Source organism: Trachymyrmex cornetzi, unplaced genomic scaffold, assembly GCF_001594075.2.
Source record: "Trachymyrmex cornetzi isolate Tcor2-1 unplaced genomic scaffold, Tcor1.1 scaffold392, whole genome shotgun sequence".
Classification (NCBI taxonomy): Eukaryota; Metazoa; Arthropoda; class Insecta; order Hymenoptera; family Formicidae; genus Trachymyrmex; species Trachymyrmex cornetzi.
In genome coordinates this window covers 401,133-421,349 of record NW_017298663.1, presented here as the reverse complement: position 1 = coordinate 421,349, position 20,217 = coordinate 401,133, and the positions used below count along the sequence as shown (strand labels likewise).

At 32.2% G+C, this 20,217-nt stretch overlaps 2 protein-coding genes across 2 annotated transcripts; both read left to right on the top strand.

The window, feature by feature from the left end:
• The first annotated feature begins 339 nt into the window (after window positions 1–339).
• On the top strand, window positions 340–2,337 carry LOC108764046 (uncharacterized). Its single transcript, XM_018512053.1, has 4 exons — window positions 340–699; window positions 861–991; window positions 1,233–1,443; window positions 1,965–2,337. Exons 1-4 carry the CDS (start codon window positions 628–630, stop codon window positions 2,184–2,186), a joined length of 636 nt encoding a protein of 211 aa, XP_018367555.1. The 5' UTR covers window positions 340–627; the 3' UTR covers window positions 2,187–2,337.
• A 4,079-nt stretch (window positions 2,338–6,416) lies between these two features.
• magu (SPARC related modular calcium binding-like protein magu) lies at window positions 6,417–20,069 on the top strand. Its single transcript, XM_018512024.1, has 10 exons — window positions 6,417–6,923; window positions 10,615–10,774; window positions 11,203–11,577; window positions 11,759–11,983; window positions 15,869–15,955; window positions 17,720–17,944; window positions 18,041–18,213; window positions 19,313–19,478; window positions 19,556–19,744; window positions 19,965–20,069. The coding sequence occupies exons 1-9, from the start codon at window positions 6,828–6,830 to the stop codon at window positions 19,636–19,638; spliced, it is 1,590 nt and encodes a 529-aa protein (XP_018367526.1). The 5' UTR covers window positions 6,417–6,827; the 3' UTR covers window positions 19,639–19,744; window positions 19,965–20,069.
• Window positions 20,070–20,217: the final 148 nt, after the last annotated feature.

Genomic DNA, 20,217 nt, shown 5'->3' with positions numbered 1-20,217 from the left:
AGCATAACACGTCACAACACACATGGTTAGTGTGAATTTAAACTATAATTAAAATTTGAATGTCTCTCATATTTTATACATAGAGTGCAAGTTTTATATACGAATAGCTATTGCGCTATAAAATTCCATTACAATGTTACCAAATTTCATTAAATTGTAACATAGTTATTAAAGTTATTATATTTGAAAATCTATCTGTAAAGTTGACTATATCATTTCTACACCCAAAAAGTGTAATGAAGCAAAAACTTACATATACGAGCAACAAATTACGAATTACGAAGTCATTTATAATGTTTACCATTATGCATTTGAGATTTACTCGCCTTACTAATAGCGGCCTGCAGTTCTCTCCCTTGCAGCTGAGCATATGTCAAATTTTCACTTTTCATTCTTCAACCAACGTACGTACTTACAAGTACCGTGTAATAATTAAATTATGAAATTGTATAACATTGACTGTAACGACTGAAGTAGAAACAGCTAGCAAAGAAAAATAGTACGCGCGGTAGGAGTGAGGTTAGACTATTTCGAATAATAACGAATATCTTGTCGAGTCGCGAGCAGTCGCGAATAAAGCAGTTGCAACTCACGAGTCACAATCAGCAGGGTTACACATTAACAGTTATGTTTTCGAAAAGTGTCAAGACAACGCTGTTGTGCGGCCCGAAAGACTTGAGTAAATCTTTTATGTTTGAGGTATGTAGGTATTTGCACGTAGGTAATGTTCAAACGTACGTATAAATGACTGTAAAGTATAAGTGACGTAATAATGACGTCAAAATCTATCTGTCTCTCTCAACATTCCTACAAGATATATTTCCTAAAGTGGAAGGAAAACATTTTCCTACATCTCCTAGGCTGCGACGTATTGGGCGGAGGAGGGACAACGGGTCGTTTACATTACCCCGATACCTCTAGAAAAACGACCGGCGGCTTGTCATGACAGAAGAAATCCATCAGTCACCGCGCTCAAACTAATGAGATTCATGTAAGATTAATATATTATATTATATATTATGCAATATGTTTTTTTTACATCTGCAGACTGTCCTATTTGTCAATAATTGTTGTCACTGCAACTTCTTTATGCTTATCTTGAATTTAATTGTTATTTAAAAAGAGTAAATATCTTATCTAACAATATTTATACACATTTGACGTTTATTCATTCATGCGCATTGATATTTTACACAGCGCACATAGCCGTCTTTATATATTTATTTACGCAGATATTTGTTGGATTACGAAGCTCTCGTGGAACAACTTTTTAAACTGCACACCTATGCAGCAGTACCTTCTGTGCTTTTGATAGATGACTTGGATGATTATCTCTTGAGTGACAAAACTCCTGGAGATGATAATTCAAGGTCGCGTATCGCCAGAATTTGCGCTTTGATACTCCATTCGATGAAGTCGTGTTCACGAATTTTAAAAAAGAATGTAAGGAAGCAATATTATTTGTAAAAACCTTTGAAAAGATTTCTGCTTTTCTGAATAGAAAATCTGTATTCTGTCTCTCCCTCTAAAACATAAAATGTGTTATTACACCTTTGGTCTCCAGCATATTAAGCTTGCAGCACACGATGCTTGTTTTCTTGTTGGATTTCTAGCTGGATTAGAATATTGCCATCGTATTGGCTGCACGGTACTGACAGGGTCAGTATCGTAGCCAATACAATGGCAAAAATTTATTCTAGCTAGCAATCCGGCAAGGAAACAAGCATCTTGTGCCGCCGGCTTCATCCATATTTCATCATTCATTCAGCTAAATAAACATACGACTTTGATTCATCTTCTATCTATTTTTTCTCCAACTTTAAAAAAAAAATTAACTTAGTTTTATAGTAAACAAGTCCATATAAGTAATATTGTCAGAAAATTAAATTTCGAGAATTATTTAGTCTTGATGGTTTTTCAATCGTAATGTTTTTATGGTAAAATAAATAACGATTATATTATAGGTACATGTGTGCGTATGGACCAGTTCTAGCCTCACCAATAACTTTATTCAGACAATTTACTTTCGCAATATCTGGAATTTAACGGAGAAGGAAGATGGAAAAGTGATTTTGGTGGAAAGGTGTTCCATTAGATCATCGTTAGAACAATCGTACATATATCATAAATTCCAAGATGGGATGCGAGTTCTTCAACAAATATTAGGCGATTCAGTGGAGGCTTAATGATATTTTTACTAGGAATGCGCCGGATCGTAAAATTACCGATTATCGGATATCTGGACAGAATGTATCATCGAATATTCAAGAAGGCAATTTCTTCGAGTCCGATATCCGACCGGAGATTCCGAAAAAGTGTCTTCTAAAAAAAATTCTATGGAGAAAAAGATTGTAATTTTGCAACAATGTATAAGATATTATAGCATCATGAATATGCATACTTAATTCTAGAACATATGTATAAGAAAAAAATCAACAATTTAATGATATGAAATTTCAACCGGATATATTCCCGGATAATAATAACTAATGATATCCGACTATCTGGTCGGATAGTAAAAAAGTGCGGGATAATATCGGATACAAGATACTTTCCAGATATCCGGTGTATCCCTAATTTTTATTAAGTATTTCTGTATTAGTTATCTTCTTCCCATTTTTTAAATAAAATATATGAGAATGGAATAAAAATTCTATAAAAGTTATTGCGTGTAAAATAAACTGCATTAAATTTGCTACGTTACTGGCTGACGTATGTATCATAAGTAATAAGATTTGTATAAAGATTTTTTTTTAATAGAATGAGAAAAAGAGGAGGGGAGAAGTGTAAATAAGAAAGGAAGGGGGGGGGGAGAGAGAGAGAGAGAGAGAGAGAGAGAGAGAGAACACTACATACTGTGCGCATCGCAAATAGAATTTTAAAAAAATCTCTCATTATCAATCTATATCTATCTGTATCTCCTTTTCTGTAACGTAAAACATTGTTGAGTCACGTTTATGCAAGGTGTTATTATCAATTGTGATACTTTTTTTTTATATAGAGCAGCTAAAATCGACCATTGGAATTGATCCGTCTCTGAAAGTGGAATGACAGTGGCGGTCGATAGGAGGAAGAAAGAAATAAGAGACAGGGGCAAATTAGGATTATTCTGCCGATATAATATCAATGCAAAAAAAATTTATCTACGATTCATTGTCAGTCTGGGATAGTTGTATGCTGACGTAGTAAGAGATATCAATACCAATTAGATTCCGTATGTTTGGATTCTGCATTTGCACTCTTGCGTACGGCATATGCGAGATAAGCGCGTAGTAAGTATTTGAATTGAATGTTACGTGCGAACTTGTAAAGTGCAGACGACAACGCAAATTGAGACAAATTTAAAAAAATAAAAAGGAGAAAGAATAGAAATAGAAAGAAGCGCAAGTAGGTATGTTGCATATATGTATGTATGGCATGTATGCATATGCACATTAGTTGACACAACGATAATTGCAGTGAAACGAGTCGGAAGCTGTGTCAACAACATGGCGCAAACAATCAAGTTGGTTTTCTCTTTGTTCTATGCCGCGCTTTCTTTCGCGTAAGCAAATATAACTCGATCTAAGCATCCGCACGATTTAATTAATAATAAAAAGGAACGCGTTTGATTCATGCTTGCTTTAAAAACGCATCTCAATTAAAATGTAAATTAACTAAAAAACGAGTACATATAATCTAACGTATTACATTCGTATAAATATTAAATGGCTTACAATTTTTCATATCTCTCTCTCTCTCTCTCTCTCTCATTCATATTTTATCTCAAAATCTCTTAAGGCCGTACTTACTAATCTCCTATATATAATATACTTTGAATTATTTTTGTACATTTTGTTTGTGTGCGTGCGCGCGCGCATGCACTTTTCCTTGCTCTTTTGCGCTCTCTCTTATTTCGGCAAATTATCATCGCTTGGATAATTAATATCAGATGAAAATAAAAGCGCGAGGATCGTATTCCGTTTTCTACATGTGCAATTTTATCCTAATTTATAACAAGAATTGGTTGATGATGCTCGAAAGATGCGAATTTTTAAACGAAGGTAAGTGTAGCGATATCTTCAGTCAGATATCTAACAATAATTTAAAAAGCATCAATATAAAATTATTCGTTGACTTTCTCTACATTAATTTTGAAAAATTCTCTCATGGTGTAGCATATTGCACTTGTGATAATTAACGTGATAACGATAATCAACGTTCTCCTTTCATGAGAGTGTATCCTCGCTCTCGTAAGCGATATAAGCCATCAATAACCGCAGGCTTGTTCCCTATTAAAAGCTACATTCCATCGGTCAAACAACCAGTTTTGAATGGGTTTCGAATTCCCGATGACTCATGGATCTTTAATCTTATCCGGCACGTTGTGCATCCGCATTGCATGAACGGAAAAGAAGAAAACGAAAATAATCATACACACACACGCATGCACGCAAAAAACACACATCGCACATAATTTGTGTCTGTTGAACATGGCACTCTTCGCATTCTGAATTTACATCCGTACTACGATTCGCGGGTAATGAATTTAAGGATCTCGTTGATAAGAGATTATCTCACGTACATGAATCATCATCATAGGTATATCCAGGATTTTTGGGAGAAGGAGAATTTTATCAATTCTGTTATCACATAAATAGCCATTTTTTGCATTAATAAATTGTTTTTTTAAATATTTTAGAACTTTGAATGTCTCCTTCTTTGTTTTCTTTTTAAATGGATTTTAAATGGAAACAAATATTAAGTTAATTTGTAAATTATAAATTTTCTCTTGTTTAAAAAATATAAGCAAAATACAGTTATATTAAAAACGAAATGTAAATAATGGAATACTTATTAACGTGTCAACACTATATATACACATATATAAAATGTTTTATTTTTTCGGCTCAAAAACCTTGCAAAAATTTTCCTTATGTATCAGACACTCTGACACTCGAAACTGTCACTAACAAAAGTTCCAGAAATCATTTACGTAGTTGTAATAAGGAGAAAAAATATTTTATGCGACAACAAAAAATTACTCGGCGAGTCAAAAGTAAAGTTGTATTCTTTTACATGATGTCCAGCTATCTTCGAATATCCTTGGATCCTGGAATTATACTGGAATTTTATGTATTTTGAAGAATTCCTGGAAAATCCCTGAAATTTCAAGACTGACCTGGAATTTATCCATTACTCTTTTATTCTAAAAAAATCAACGTGAAAAAAGAAAAAAATAATAAAAAGAAAAGTTGTGTTTGGGTACAAGTTCTGCCATAAAGAGATGCAATAAGTTACCAATAAAAAACTTGAATTTAATGTCTAATAGAACATGGAAAAATCATTTGTGTTGACGGAATATTCGTTTGATATCACTTATAAAGCAATAAATAATATTGCTCCAAATGTGTTAGCGTTTTAATTCATTTATATAGAAATAACTTGAATACAAAGCATGTATTGTATAAATCGATGAAAATTAATTAAATAATGAAAATTAGTTGATGGGATAAATCCTGGAAAAATCAGAATTTTACCTGGAATATCCTAGAATTATCCTTGAATTAACTAGTCAGATTTTACTATAGACACCATGTTTTATAATTAAAAAGGAGAAAATAAATAAACAATTTCGAGAAGTTGAATCCTCAACCCTCTCGTCTGGATACGCCGGCCATGCATGATCACACTTGCATTACTGTTGTGTTTTTTTTCCTTTTTTTTGAAGCTGCAAGTCGGAAATCATATACCTCTGTTCGTCATATCGATGATTTTTCGTATATCGAAAGAATTACAGAAATTGTTTCATCTATGTATTTTTTAGAAACATTCTCTGAAAGCGGATTTATCCTTAAAAGATGCATATCGTTTTTAGTTTGAGTTTATTTCCACTTTAGTTTAATTTAATTTAATTTCGAAATTTAGTTTTAATTTCGTTTAGTTTGTTAATTTTCTACTTTTTTCAAATTCTTTTTTAATCTGCATGTACTTCGTAACGCGTCATGTAAGTAGTTATAGCTTCTATTTTCAAGTAAATTAAAAAATAATATACGTAATTTTAGAGATTGAGAGAAAAGATGATTGAAAAAAAAGCGTAACGCGTGATGTATTAAAGTTATCGGAGTCGTATTTCACATAAAACGAATTATCAAAAATACTAATCATACATTAAAGAGCTAAATAATTTGAGTTGTTTGGTTTCTAGATTACACTATGAGTGCGTGGGGAGTATATATATACTATATATATGTGTGTGTGTATACCTGTGCATCCTTATTCCCGATAATCCCGATAAAGATCGAGGATACCTGGGATCGGAGCCTGCAGGTTGAAGTATTGAAAGTGCGGAAGTGTTAGTTAGAAGAGCAACGCAGTAGCAGAGTGCCGGAATAATTCTAAGGCTGTTGCATGGCAGAGGCATGCAGAGGTTGCTCGGTTGCTCGGTTGCTCCAGCGCGCGGCCTGACAAGTGGCAACTGGCAAGAAGCAGTGCCAGTTGTTCCGCGGCATTCGCTACGGTTGCATGGTCGCTGTAGGTCGTAGCATGTTTTACACCTTCTCTTAAAAGAAACCTTATTATTTCAATCGTGTCCTTTTTTTCGCGTTCTGAAATTTTTTCGATAAAAAACTCGGAAGATCATCGATCGGAAAACTAATGAGTCTCGTGGAATATACCGCCGGTCGAATAAAAAGACAGATAAACAGGAATGCGTTGTATGCTGGGAACATGGGAATGTAGCGAGTGTATGTGTGTAAAGTGTTGCGCGCGGGCGTGTTTTCCAGACAAGTTCCTCCGTTCTTTCATCGTTTTCTAAGAAACGCATTCAGAATACTGGAGAAAACACGATGGTGTTCCCGACGATACGAGCCACTGCAGTATTCTTATTGTTGTTCATCCTCGATCTTGATGCTGCGGTAGCTAATACTGTTACATCGGCTAAGGTATTCGAGAGATTTTTTTATTACTTAATTACTTTCACGTTTGAGAAATTCGAGAAGTTTTCAAGAGATTTTATCTTAAATATTACACCGGTCTCTCTTTGGCCATCATTGTGTTCGACAATTGAAATAATTGTTGATAATGCTGCAAGCTGCAACGAGACGCGCAAGCCTGAAACATGCATTCTCTCTCTCTCTCTCTCTCTCTCTCTCTCTCTCTCCTCTCTATTTCTATCTCTATTTCTATATCTCTCTTTCTCTCACAAATAGAGTATAATAGTGCTTTATAACAATGGTGCTGATTTGCTGATTTTCGCCACGCTTACCAAACAGCATTACCGATACACACATACATATATATATATTTATATACTATAATTGCTGCTTGCAACTTTTGTAAATAATTTATGAATTTTTGTACACTTTATAGACACACAGCAGAATGTAAATTTTTGCATTTTATTCTTTTCATTAGCGCTTATTATACTAATATTTATCTATAATAAACGTAAAATAATAGAATATTTTATTATAGAATAAACTAGAGAGAGAGAAAGAGAATGAAATTTTTCGTAAAATATTTTTTAAATTTTATGTTTTAAAATAAAATTTTAAACGCGTAAAAAGTGTGTTATAAGTTAAGAAGGATCGTAAGAAATAAAATACTAAAATAATAATATAATAAAATATATTATAGCGTAATATTTGAAAGACGAAACTTGAGAGAAACTTTCACTGTTCTTAGTAATTGTATCAATTTAGTAATTATACCAATTCCGCTGTCGAATGGCGCGAATTTCGCGCCGCAACATGAGACGCGAAAGAAAATCTATAAGATTCACGCTTTCAATTTATGCTTTAGATTTTTATAATTATAATTGTGATTAAATGTTTACTTGCTACCATATTTATAATTGTAAAAGAAATAAACAATCGAAGAAATTATAATAAATTACAGGCTTTTCGGATGTGTAAAAGATTTGTATAAATAAAAACACATTTTTAATTATTAATACAGCAAATTGTCTCGAAGAAGACAATTTGGTTATACACATGTTTCAACTGTAAATAAACTGTAAATTTACTTATGTGTTACGCCGATGTGTGAAAAGATAATAGTATTAAGCAAATAAATAAACGCTTAATATCCAAAATGTTATCTATTAAACTACAAAAAATTTGCTTAAACTTACACACAATCAGATACTGAATATCTTAATCATGTGTACGTAGATATTCTGAATAAGTTTTAAATTTCACGCTTTAGTGATTTTACATGACTTCTATAATAATAACATTTTATTCCATATATATATATATATATATATATATGTATGTATTTATTTATTGAATTTCACCTTCGTGTTGCTCACAAATCATCTTTTTAAATCATAACGATTCTAACGCCAATACAGCTAACATCTTTAATTGTATCTCGTTGCTTTTTGAAATTCGACATGAAACCTAGCTTTTAATTTTTGCAATATATTGTATTTCACGCTCCTGCCTTCAGATGAGTCTTTATAACGTTAGCTGACATTATTTTTAAAATACTAATTGCCTAACACCTCACAGGCATCTGCTAATTTTATAATCATCACCGGTTTTGGACCATGAGAAAGATTCAGAATTACGCAGCTGAGTAAGGATTCTTCTGATACACAGGAGGGTGAAACCTTTTTTTTTCGTTGTAATTTCGCTGATGATGACTCTAAGTGTTGATCGAAACGTTCGAATGTAAAGCAAGTTAAAATACAACTTATCTACATATGTAATCAATGATTGTGCACCAAGTACCGCATCGCACTCTCATTTGCCTGATTGTCCTACAGAAGTTCAATTTCGAGAGTGATTAGCATTTTTGTTGGTATTAAGTAAAAGTCGCAAAAAGAAAAAGAGAAAAGAATAGAAAGATGACATTTGAATTTATAAAAATTTTACAAACAATGAAACACGTCGTTATTCAAATAAGAAAGTGCCGCACAGCAATCAAAAAGTGAAATATTCTTGCGCGACGATGAGTCGTTTTCGAAATTGTATGAGAGAATGCGAAATTGCACACGTGTGCGAATAAGAAATTGATCGGGTTGATTCTTGAAGCAGTGGTTAAAGAGAAAATCATTTTCTTCTATATCGTCGCGCCATTCGTTTCTTCCTTATCAAATTAATTCTGATAAAAGGCGACCAAGTAATCATACCGAGTAACTATTCCCTTCCCGTCGAGGTTTCCGCCAGTCACATTGTACGAGCAATCATATATCATTTAACGAATGTATTGTACAATTAGACGTTTTTAACGTGCACATGTATATATATATATATATATATATATATATACAACCAGTGTTGGGTATAGTATCTCTATACATGTATCTAGATACATGTATAAAGATACATTTTGTATATCTAATCTGTATATGAGATACATTCAAATTCGAGTATTTGTATTGTATCTAGATAAAAAAACACAGTATCTGAACTGATTTTCAGATGCATTTTGCAGATACATTTCCTCAGCATAGTCATAATTCCATTTTATGCGTTATTGTCGATTGATTCTATTCCGCAGAAAAAAAACAGCTTTACTGTTGCAAAATTCTATAACATGATTGATCTTTCCTTTAATTTCTTACAGGATCTAAATGCAAATCAGTCATATTAAAGAATTTTACAGTTACACAGCTGCTTTTTCTGCTGAACGCAGCCAGTGATCTTAAATTGTAAAATTTCTAACGCGTGTGTAGTTAAGCTGGAAACACAATGCTTTAAGCATTTTTAATTTGTAAAACTATGATGGATAATATTGTCTTTTGAATAATAATTCTTATCCTAAATCGTTTTATGATAATTATAAGTTTTTTCAATTATCCATATAAATAAATAAATAATTATTTATATGAATTATCTATATGAATAAATGAATGATTCATTTAATAACTAATAAATTTTTTTACATATTAGCATTATTACAATAAAATTAATTTAGGAGTATCTGAAATGTATCTGAAAATACTTTCAAAGTACCTGATATCTGTACCTATATACATCTTAATATGTATATCTATATCTGTATTTAGATAAATTTTCGTATATGTAACTGTATCTGTATTTAGATAAATTTTAAGAGTATTTTACCCATCACTGCATAACATGCATGTATAACAAGTGTGCGCAACAAGTTTGACAAGTCATTTTAATATACGTCAACCATACGTATATTAAAACCGTATGTACGTTATTAGCATCTGTATCCAACATTTGTAATCTGTAATGACATCGAGATTGAAATAATTATGAATTTTGTTTATTATTATAGATATATGAATCTATAATTTAAATTTAATTTTGGAGCCTATTGATGGATATCTGATGTTAAAAAATTTGAAAGTTGCTAAAAGAAATCATATAGGTTTTCTTATGATAAATTTCAAACTATTTTATTATATTTTCTTGTATATAAAGGGATATAAATCCGTAATTCATAAAATCTTTCAAAATTCTGTTAAAGCAAAGTTTATTTACGCAATCGCATGTAAGGAATATAATACTTAATTCCTTGTATGCAAAAAAAAATCATCGATCGTGTGCGTCCAGTTATTTGACAATAAGAACGTTTTCTTCTCGCGCCTGTGTCTTGTAGAAAAAATGGAATCATCAGTATTTTCAGAACACGTGACATTTTCCTTTATTACAGGAGGAATGTAGGAAAAGAATAGCTGAATGCACAATGAATGGTGGTGGAAGCACGCCAGTGTGCGGAAGTGATGGAGTCACGTACTCCAATCAATGTCAAGTCATTTCTAAGCAATGTCAAGGCGTGTCTGTCCTCATCAAACACACTGGACCTTGTCCAGGTTTGTATCTCTGTTTCACGCCATACGCACAAAAGTATCTGTGAAAAATCTGTGGAATTTTTCTAGGGGTCGGAGATACAGTCTACGTTTTGCTTCTCTTTCAGCTGCCTCTCTCTCTCTCTCTCTCTCTCTCTCTCAAATTGCAGTAGATTCTCAGTTGCCTATTCAAAATCAAAATTAAAAGAGTATCTACTTCTTGTTAAACATCTGTCGTGACTGATCACGCATGTATAATAGATGAAAATCAAGTTGAACAAGTGATGAGACTTTGCATAACTTTTATTCAGAGTAAAAATAAAAATTAAGTAAAAGGCATATAAGAATCAATAATCAGTTTACTGATTATTTCGACTCTTATATGCCCTTTACTTAATTTTTATTTTTATTTGATAACAAGAGTCTTTATACATATTTATTATTTTATTCAGAGACTCCGGCGTGCTTCTCGGCAAGATTGACCGCTCGACATGGCGTACGGCCTGCCTGCCGAGACGATGGGACGTACGCGCCAGTTCAGTGTCACGCAGAGACCGAGTATTGTTGGTGTGTAACGCCGCAAGGCCGGCCGTTGCCCGATACAACGGTAAGATATAAAAAACCAAGATGTTTGAAAGCCGGTTCCAGATCTGCTGCTTCTACTAGGAGCGGCCAAAGGCGACGCTCACCGACTAGGAAACAACGTAGGCAGTATGTCAGCAATAGGCATCGAAATACCTGCGATCGTACCGAAAAGTCCAAATTCAATGGAAACCTCATCGAGAACTTCAAAATTGAATACAGACGGACTAATATATCCGTTGAGGGTAAGTGACACGAACAATTGTTATAAGAATGCGATTAATCGCGATCTTTCGATTAATATGATTAATTCGATCAATTGGGAGTCCTCAGAAGCGAGCTTATAACTTTAAAAAATAATAATTTAAATTGTACGTAATATTATATAATCGTATGACCAAGTGTATTTTGCTTTCTTGTTGATAGATGATAAGAATGTTGAACGGGTGTTGTCGTGGAAATTTCTTAAGCTGGACCAGAACGCGGACGGCTACTTAGATAAAACAGAGTACAAGGAGCTCAGAAGACTCGCCAAGAAGGCGGTGAGACCGAAGAAGTGCGCACGCACATTCGCTCGCACGTGCGACCTAAATCGGGATTTAAAACTATCCAAGCAGGGATGGGGTGCTTGTCTTGCCAATGATTTCACTCGTAAGTTACATATCATACATGTTTTCTTTTAATTAAGTGTTTAGTTTGTTAGGCAATGGCTCAGCACAAAGTACATTTTTAAAACGTTCAATTCGTCGAAGGAGCTAAGACGGAACCCAGCCAAGGTTCCTTGTATCTAATTTTTTTTATATTTTTGGATATAGTTGCTTTTATATATTTTTATTTAAACATTGTATATACATACATATGTATTTCATGTAAATGTTAAATATTATTACAATTTTAATATTTAAATAAATAAATAAATAAATATTTGTATAACAAAAATTTTTAAAAGCTAAAACTTAAAACATTAACTGTCCAAATAAAAGTACATGTTGGGGAAAGATGAATTTTTTTAATCTTTGAATAAAAATAATTCATATGTACACTTGTGATAAAGTCTACACAACTTTAAAAGAAACATGTAAGATGTCTTTTTGAAAGATATAAAAGTAAAAAACAGATCAAGTACAGCTAAACATTTTTTTTTATTTTTGATAGTCTTACAGTCAAACTTGAGTAAGAATCTTGTTTAAAATATTTTTTGATGTAGTAAAGTTTTCGAAAATCGAGAAAAATTTTAGCTATAATCTTTTGACTATTTTTTAAAACTGAAATTTGAAGCTAATATAACGTATGTACGTACATTCGCATATCTCTTAGATTTTAATACTTTAATAACATATTTCAAGGAGAAAACAATAGACGCTGGACTTGGGTCATGTCCCTTGTTAGTTTCTGTATTCATGCTGCCTCATATCGTTTATTGCTGTGCCACTTACATAGATTTCTTTTTATTGGAAACCAAATTCTCATTCGTAGCGACTCTTTGACTTCCATAGACATAGACTAAAGGCTACGGTATAAAAAAAAAATGTAATTAATAAGCGAATCGACAAGTCAAAATAGAGACGTAAGTAGCAGTATGTACAATAATGTAAGTAGCAGTAAATCCAAAATGTTGATTATTTGTTTACGCGTCTTATTGCTTAAGTTTTTTTGTATACCGTAGCTTTTACATAGTCTGCATTCTGTTATTTAATTACTGCGAATACTGAAAATTTATAGTTCACGTTATGTAGACTATAGATTTTCAGTATTTCAGTGCAGTGAGAACGGAACGCAATAAAGTTGTTAAAAAAAGTAAATTCTCGCTTATACATATGTATATGCAGCATGCTTCAAGTATTCTGTTTTCGAACGAGATTCAAAATTGTGTAAAAATCTGATATTATAATTGTGCGGAATATTTTCTCAAAGATATATAAGTACATTAAAAATATTAGCATATATACATGTACCTATATATTTGTCTAAGATTCTGAAGCTTATTCAGTAGAGCCATTAATAAGGCCGGAATCAGACTACGCATTAAAGATTGAGATTGAAGATTGAAAAATTGAAATTTAAGCAATCGAAACAAAATGAGCTAAAATTTCTTTGTCCTTATTCAAATTTCAATCTTCAATCTTCAATCTCAATTTTTAATGCGTGGTCTGATTCCGGCCTAAATCGATTGTTAGTGAGAAGAATCTACTTTAAAAATTATTTTTTTGTTAACATTCCTCTGACTATAAAGGGAGCTGACTTGATCTTTTAAAACTTTCACATTTAAACCTTTTTTGATTTTACTAATTGGTTTTCATGCCCTCTTCCTTCTCATCTTCTCCGATTATTCGAACGATTCAGAGTGTGATAGAGAATTAAACATCGAAAAATCACATTTAGGAACAATTGAGATATCATTCTCTTTTATATTCCGTTCTATACGTTTGATTTTCAAGATATCATGTGTATCAAGACTGATACGTATACAAAACATGTGGAAAAATATTTTATAGACAAAAATTTTGTGGCACTTAATTGAAACGAATAGTTGAACCGAACAAAAGAGAAAGAAAGGATAATTCTCGTTATTTTTCTGATGACTGTAATCAGATGGAGGAGAAATGTCATTTCGGCATCTAAATCGCGGCTTAAATTAACGATAATACCGCCGTCTGCAACAGGATGTCACGCCGCCCGGTCAAGGACCATATGTATGTACTGTGTTGTGTCGACTAGCTTAACATTCGTGAATCCTGCCGGAAGTTGCCTACACAAATGCACGCGTGCGACCGGCTGCTAAGGAATTGAAGTAATTGACCTCATGTATGTACGAGCTAAATTCTCGCTCATGCGTCATGACGACAATGATTATTTGCTATTTATGACTGTCTAATATGTAACGTGTAAATCGCTGCATAAATTTCTCTGTGTTATTTCTCGATGAGCTATAGTCAAGTCGTAGCAAAGTCCGTTTGTAGTATTTAAATGAGTAGAGTAAAAATTTCTAAAGAAAGAAATATATATCTACTTTATCCTGCCATATATTGACATAAAATATTAAATATCTCGTAAAACTAGTAATTTTTTTACAATCGCATCTTAATACTTTTAATAACAATATAACGATAAAACAGACAAATAAGAGTCGATTCTTTAAAATGTGAACGTATAAAAATTATTAATAGGAGTTAAATACATACATGTAATAGGAAACAGAGATATTATTTCGGCTCTTATATTGAGCCATCTTCAGATATTATCCTCTTCACATCTTACATTAGTTACCATCGTCAAAGAGATAAAAAACATGATGTAATATGTTCCAATTTATGTAGCGATCTTGATGAATGTTACATGGAAGACGTCAGTTACTCATAAACGATCAGATGATCGATTGTTACGGAATTTCATGATGTTCTGATCAGAAAAACAAATTCGTTCACCAATAAATAGATAAATAATTTGATAAAATAAAATTCTTTAGAAAATTGTCTTTTTTATATTCTGTAAAAAGTAAGAAACATCATCTCGATAAAATACTCACCATCATGATCGCAGTTATTGTTTCGTATGATAAATACTTCGTCAAAATCATTATGTAAAAATGTATAGAATATAATGACAAATACATCAGTCAGATAGTGACGATAAATATTATACTTCACAGTCAGTATGAAAACAAAATTAATTTTATGCAAAGATTGAATCATCCAGAGATATTATTTGAACGTTATGTTAACGGCACGACAGACTGTCACTATCTGAAAAACGACTAATAGATTGACAAAACGATTCGATAAGAACAAAATCAAATTTTATTTATAATAGATGTATACGCTTTGTGAAGACCCTCGGTGTCGCGTTAGTTTGAAAATTGAGACTGTTTTTCTGCTTTTTGATATTTAACATCTCGGAAATTAACCATTTATTATAACACGGTTCTTAATCTAATATCCATATGTTATTTTAGTCAAAATTATGTGTCATCTGCATTCTATGTTCGGTGATTACAGAACGGATAGATGTATTCCAATGAATATAATTGCGGTGTTCTGCAATTCTGGTTTTAAGTTGTCTACCCGTTTGTCCGACATATGATGCATCACAATCGTTCCACATGATTTTGTATACTACATTGTTCTTTGAAAGGTCTGGTTTAGAATCCTTTTGTATCTTGATAAATTTGCATTTATTCGAGCTATAATATGAGACTTTGATGTCTTCTCTATTAAACTTATTGAATTTATCGGTTATTTATTTATCGGTTATCGGGGTAGTGGGAGGAAAGGAGAAAACAGGTAAAAAAAAAATCAATTAATTTTCTCGTTTCACATTAACCTTTAGAGGGGGTGGGAGTCTATTTAAAAAATTTTTAAATATACCTTTCCTTTTTTTTTTAAGTAAGATTTATTATAATTTATTATTTCATTTTTTAAATATATTTTTTGCCTCAAATTCAAACTCTATTTCAACGCCACTATAGTGGCTTTTCTATCCTTAAAAATTAAATATGTAGAAAGAGTAAACTTGTAACAAATTTATGTATTTTCTTAGTTTTAAAAGGTAGCCCAGCCATTGGCAGTCCTATTCAATCTCTACCGTTTAATGATGACCATTCGGATACTAAGGAGGAAAGCGATGGTAAGTTCTACAATTTATCATTATAACACAGGTATATGTTTTAGTTTTTTTGGAAAATATATGGATACATTGAAAAAAAGAGTCTAATTAGTTATAGCTATACCAAATATTGAGTGAAATAATTTCAAATGTTGAGGTAATATAACTAAATATAATTTTACCTTTGTAAATATTTAATCCTCCTTTATATCGTTTGGCTTGCTTTGTTGGTAAAATTGTAAGGAGGAGTCGTATCCCTGAGGCATCCATGCAGTTTTGTTAAAAATAGTCGACAATTATAGTCAATAAATTAAAAGTATAACATTACAAGAAGATCCTATTTTAATATCTTTAGATGTATATAGAATATCTCTATTCACAAACGTACTTGTAGAATTATGCTATTAAAAGTATTGAAAAGAGATAGTATGCATAGCATTTTCTTCTTTCTCAATTCGATAATGAAGTTCATGCTGGCATTTAAAAAAATTTTGATGAACGTAGTATGCCCGATGAATACATCTAATATTCGAAAAAATGAATGAAAATACATTCGAACACAGTTCATGTTTATTAAGAAATGAATAAATACTTTTAAAGCAATTGTTTAGAATTCATAAGACATAAATAAAAATATATTTTGGACAGTTTTAAAGTATATATTTTCGTAATTTTTAATGACTGAAATACGATTATTACTGTTTGCTCCAAGAAGGAAGTCCCTTAAGGGCTGCAAAATCGAAATTGTTTGGAAATAATAGTAGTGCATAAATCTAAGATATACATATATTGTGTATATAGTTAGAGTGTAATTTTCAAATTTTAAATGACTTAGGGACGAATATGACTATTTGCTCCAAGAAGAAAGCGCCTTAAGAGATGCAACGCAAAAATGGAAACTATGATTTTCTAAATCGGTTATTAACATGGGGGGAGGGGCTGAGTGACAGCCTGCTCAGCTCCCTCACAAGAAAATGTTTTTTTTTTTTTAGCTAAACGAAATGAGCGCAAAAATTTTTTCGGATTTTGAAAGCGAATGAATAGCACATTATTATATAATTTATTCATTAAGATTTTTTTAAGTGGGAGGGGGGCATATGATATGTGTCTAATTGTCCATATTGTGTCGATCCTGACTGCGAATTCCACGCGCGCCTATTCGCCAACTTCAATATCTCACCATTCAAATTCTACTCATCGGATCGCTTTTTGATACAGAGCTTTTCATTTTAGAATTTCACGGAGAATATGTTGGTAACTGGCGGTACGCGAGTTTTGAGACACTCTGTATATTGCATTACATATACGAGTCGACTCCTCGTACTCCTACTCGTCAGTCACGTATTCTGTTTTGTGTAGTGCGTTCTCTCTTTTGCGCATGTACAAAATGTACATCTGCGAGAGGGGCGCCCTTATTAAATAAAAAATAAGATAAAAACAAAGAAAAATTCACAGTTATGGTTCAAGAAAGTAATAAAATCAACTGTTGCTTCTTCTATTTAAAATGCAAAAAAAAATATTTTCCATGTACCAGGACAATTTTAACAACGATTTTTGAATTCAGCAAGTAAAATTGAGTAAGAAAAAAAGGTAACAATAATCTTTACATGCTCCCCAAATCGCCTAAAATGCACCAACTTTTTTTTTCCTGGTTACATTTTTCTTTTTAGATTATCCTATATTAATTTTTTTATTATTGTCAGATAAGCCATATACAGCGCATTTTTTACAAATTTCTACATATAAAATTGATCGTTTATTAATTTATTTCTTTTTCTTTTACAGCAAATGATTGCATATCGGATAGAAGATCAGTGTTGGAAGATCAGAAGCGAGAAAATTTGTACGTTCCACAATGCATGTCCGATGGAAGGTATCATCGAGTGCAATGCTATTCGGGTTATTGTTGGTGTGTGTATCAAGATACAGGTAAGCCAATACCAGGGACATCCTCGAAGGATCGTACACCGAATTGTAATCCAGTTCCGACTCCCAGCAGACCTATGAAAGGTAATTAAAATAAAAGTATTTTTTCTTGAAAATTATACTCACATGTGTGTATTATTATAAATTTCAAATTAAATAATAATTCTTTAACGTTTATAGGATGTCCAGAGTTAAAAAAACAATTATTTCTTCGAGATCTGATGACTCTCATGCAAGAAAAAATGGAAGCTTCCAACATTGATTCTAATGAAACTACCGTTAAATGGCAGGCTTCTAAGGAGGAAAGAATAGCAACTTGGCATTTTGTAATGCTTGATAAGAACAAAAATAAGGTATTTTTATAAGTATTCGACAAAAGACAATTGTATTTTTCTCTTGTTAATACCTATTAAAGGAGATATATGGATGCGTGCGTGCGTGAGTGTGTGTATATAGGGTGTTTGAAAATTAGTGATAAGTCTTTTGCACAGGGGCAAAATGGACTAAACTGAGAAGAAAAGTCCGCTAGCATTTTACAATTGTCGCAATGGTTAACGAATTATTAACTTATGAAAATAGCCAAATTCGCCCCATCACCAAATGCAAAGCATGTTGTTTATAAGCGACAAATGTCGTCTTAGACATGTCTAACATGCCTTGCATTTGATGATGGGGCGAATTTGGCTATTTTCATAAGTTAATAACTCATCTAACCATTGCGATAATTGTAAAATGGTATAGGACTTTTCTTCTCAGTTTAGTCTATTCTGTGCGAAAGACTTATCACTAATTTCTAAATACTCTGTATACAGGGTGTCTCAGAAATAAGGTAGGAGCCGCATTGAGGGCGCAGAATGGGTCAAGGGGAACAAAAAAGTCTGATACCATTTTGAGATAATTGCTGTAGTTTTCGAATTAAAAAAGGAACCGTATAAGCTGTGCTGTGAAGCCGCGTTGCCCGAATTCGTAGCACAGCCTATCGCGCCTCACTCGACAGCAGCGACGGTGGTGTGCCGCCGAGAAATTTTACCCAAATCATATTGAGGTCCATGGCTAACTTAAATGGCGCTGAAATAATTTTTCAGTCTTGAAACAAAACTTTACTGAACTATCGCAGTAATATCACGAGTTAAATTGATAATTTAACAATTCGATGCTCTTACGTATCTTAGAACGATCTTAATAATGCTGAATAACATATTAAAATCTATAAATAATTAATTTTTATTGCTAGAAATATTACCTCGATCGGGAGTCGAACTCGAATCCCTAGCTTTCCGTGCGATATACATATAATTCTAAATGTATGTGTATAAATAAGAGATTTCCTTTTTTCCTAGATTCTGCTTATTGATTTTTTAATTGAAATAAACGTTTCGTAATTACTTTCTCTAAACTTTATTCTATCGCGCGTAAATATACATATACACATGTATTTACACATACTTATAGGTTTTAGAAAAAAAGGAGTGGAAAAATTTTCGCACAATGGTAGCGAATAACAGACAACTCCGGAGATGTGGTAAAAAATTACCGAGATATTGTGACATCAACAATGATAGAAGGATCAGTATGACAGAATGGCTAAGCTGTCTCAATGCTCAGCGTCCAACAATAGGTGATATAACTGTATATCTTTTACTTTACTTTTGTTTTATATATATAACGATTGTAAAGTTTTAATGGGCATTTCAGCTAATGATCCGGAGAAACCATTAACTACACCGAAAAGAATAGGTCCAAATCCACTAGATCAGTTTCTCAATGATGATGATTAGCACATTATGTGATAATTTATGTTCGCTATCCCATAAAGAGACACTCGTCTTTTTTTTGTCATTAAGCATTAACATAAGTACGACTGCAGGAATTCCTGAAATCACCGTAAGCTATCTTTTCAATGTAATAATATTTCTTTAGCATTTTATTAACTTTCGAGAGTTTTAAATTTTAGCAATTCTTCTCGTAAATTCTTATATTTAAAATTCTTAGAATTTTTAGAAGTTTCAATTTTAAAAGTCTTTTATATTATTTGAATAACGGCTTACACTCTTTTGGCTATTTCTGAAAATTTAAATGTTGGCATTTTGCAAAATACTTACAGGCAATTTTCTCATACTGGTAATTGTCAACACTGTACAATCAGTATGCGTGTACTCTTGTGTATCACCTAGTCCATAAAAATAATTCTTTAAATAATTAAGCTATCTTACGCTGAAAACAAATTCAATTTAGAAAAAGATGTACAATAAAGTAATTTTTATAGCAATCTTCTTAATACTGAACTTTCGTTATAGCATATCTTTATCCATTTCCTCTTTAATCACAAAAAAATTATTTAATCAAACGTTTACACA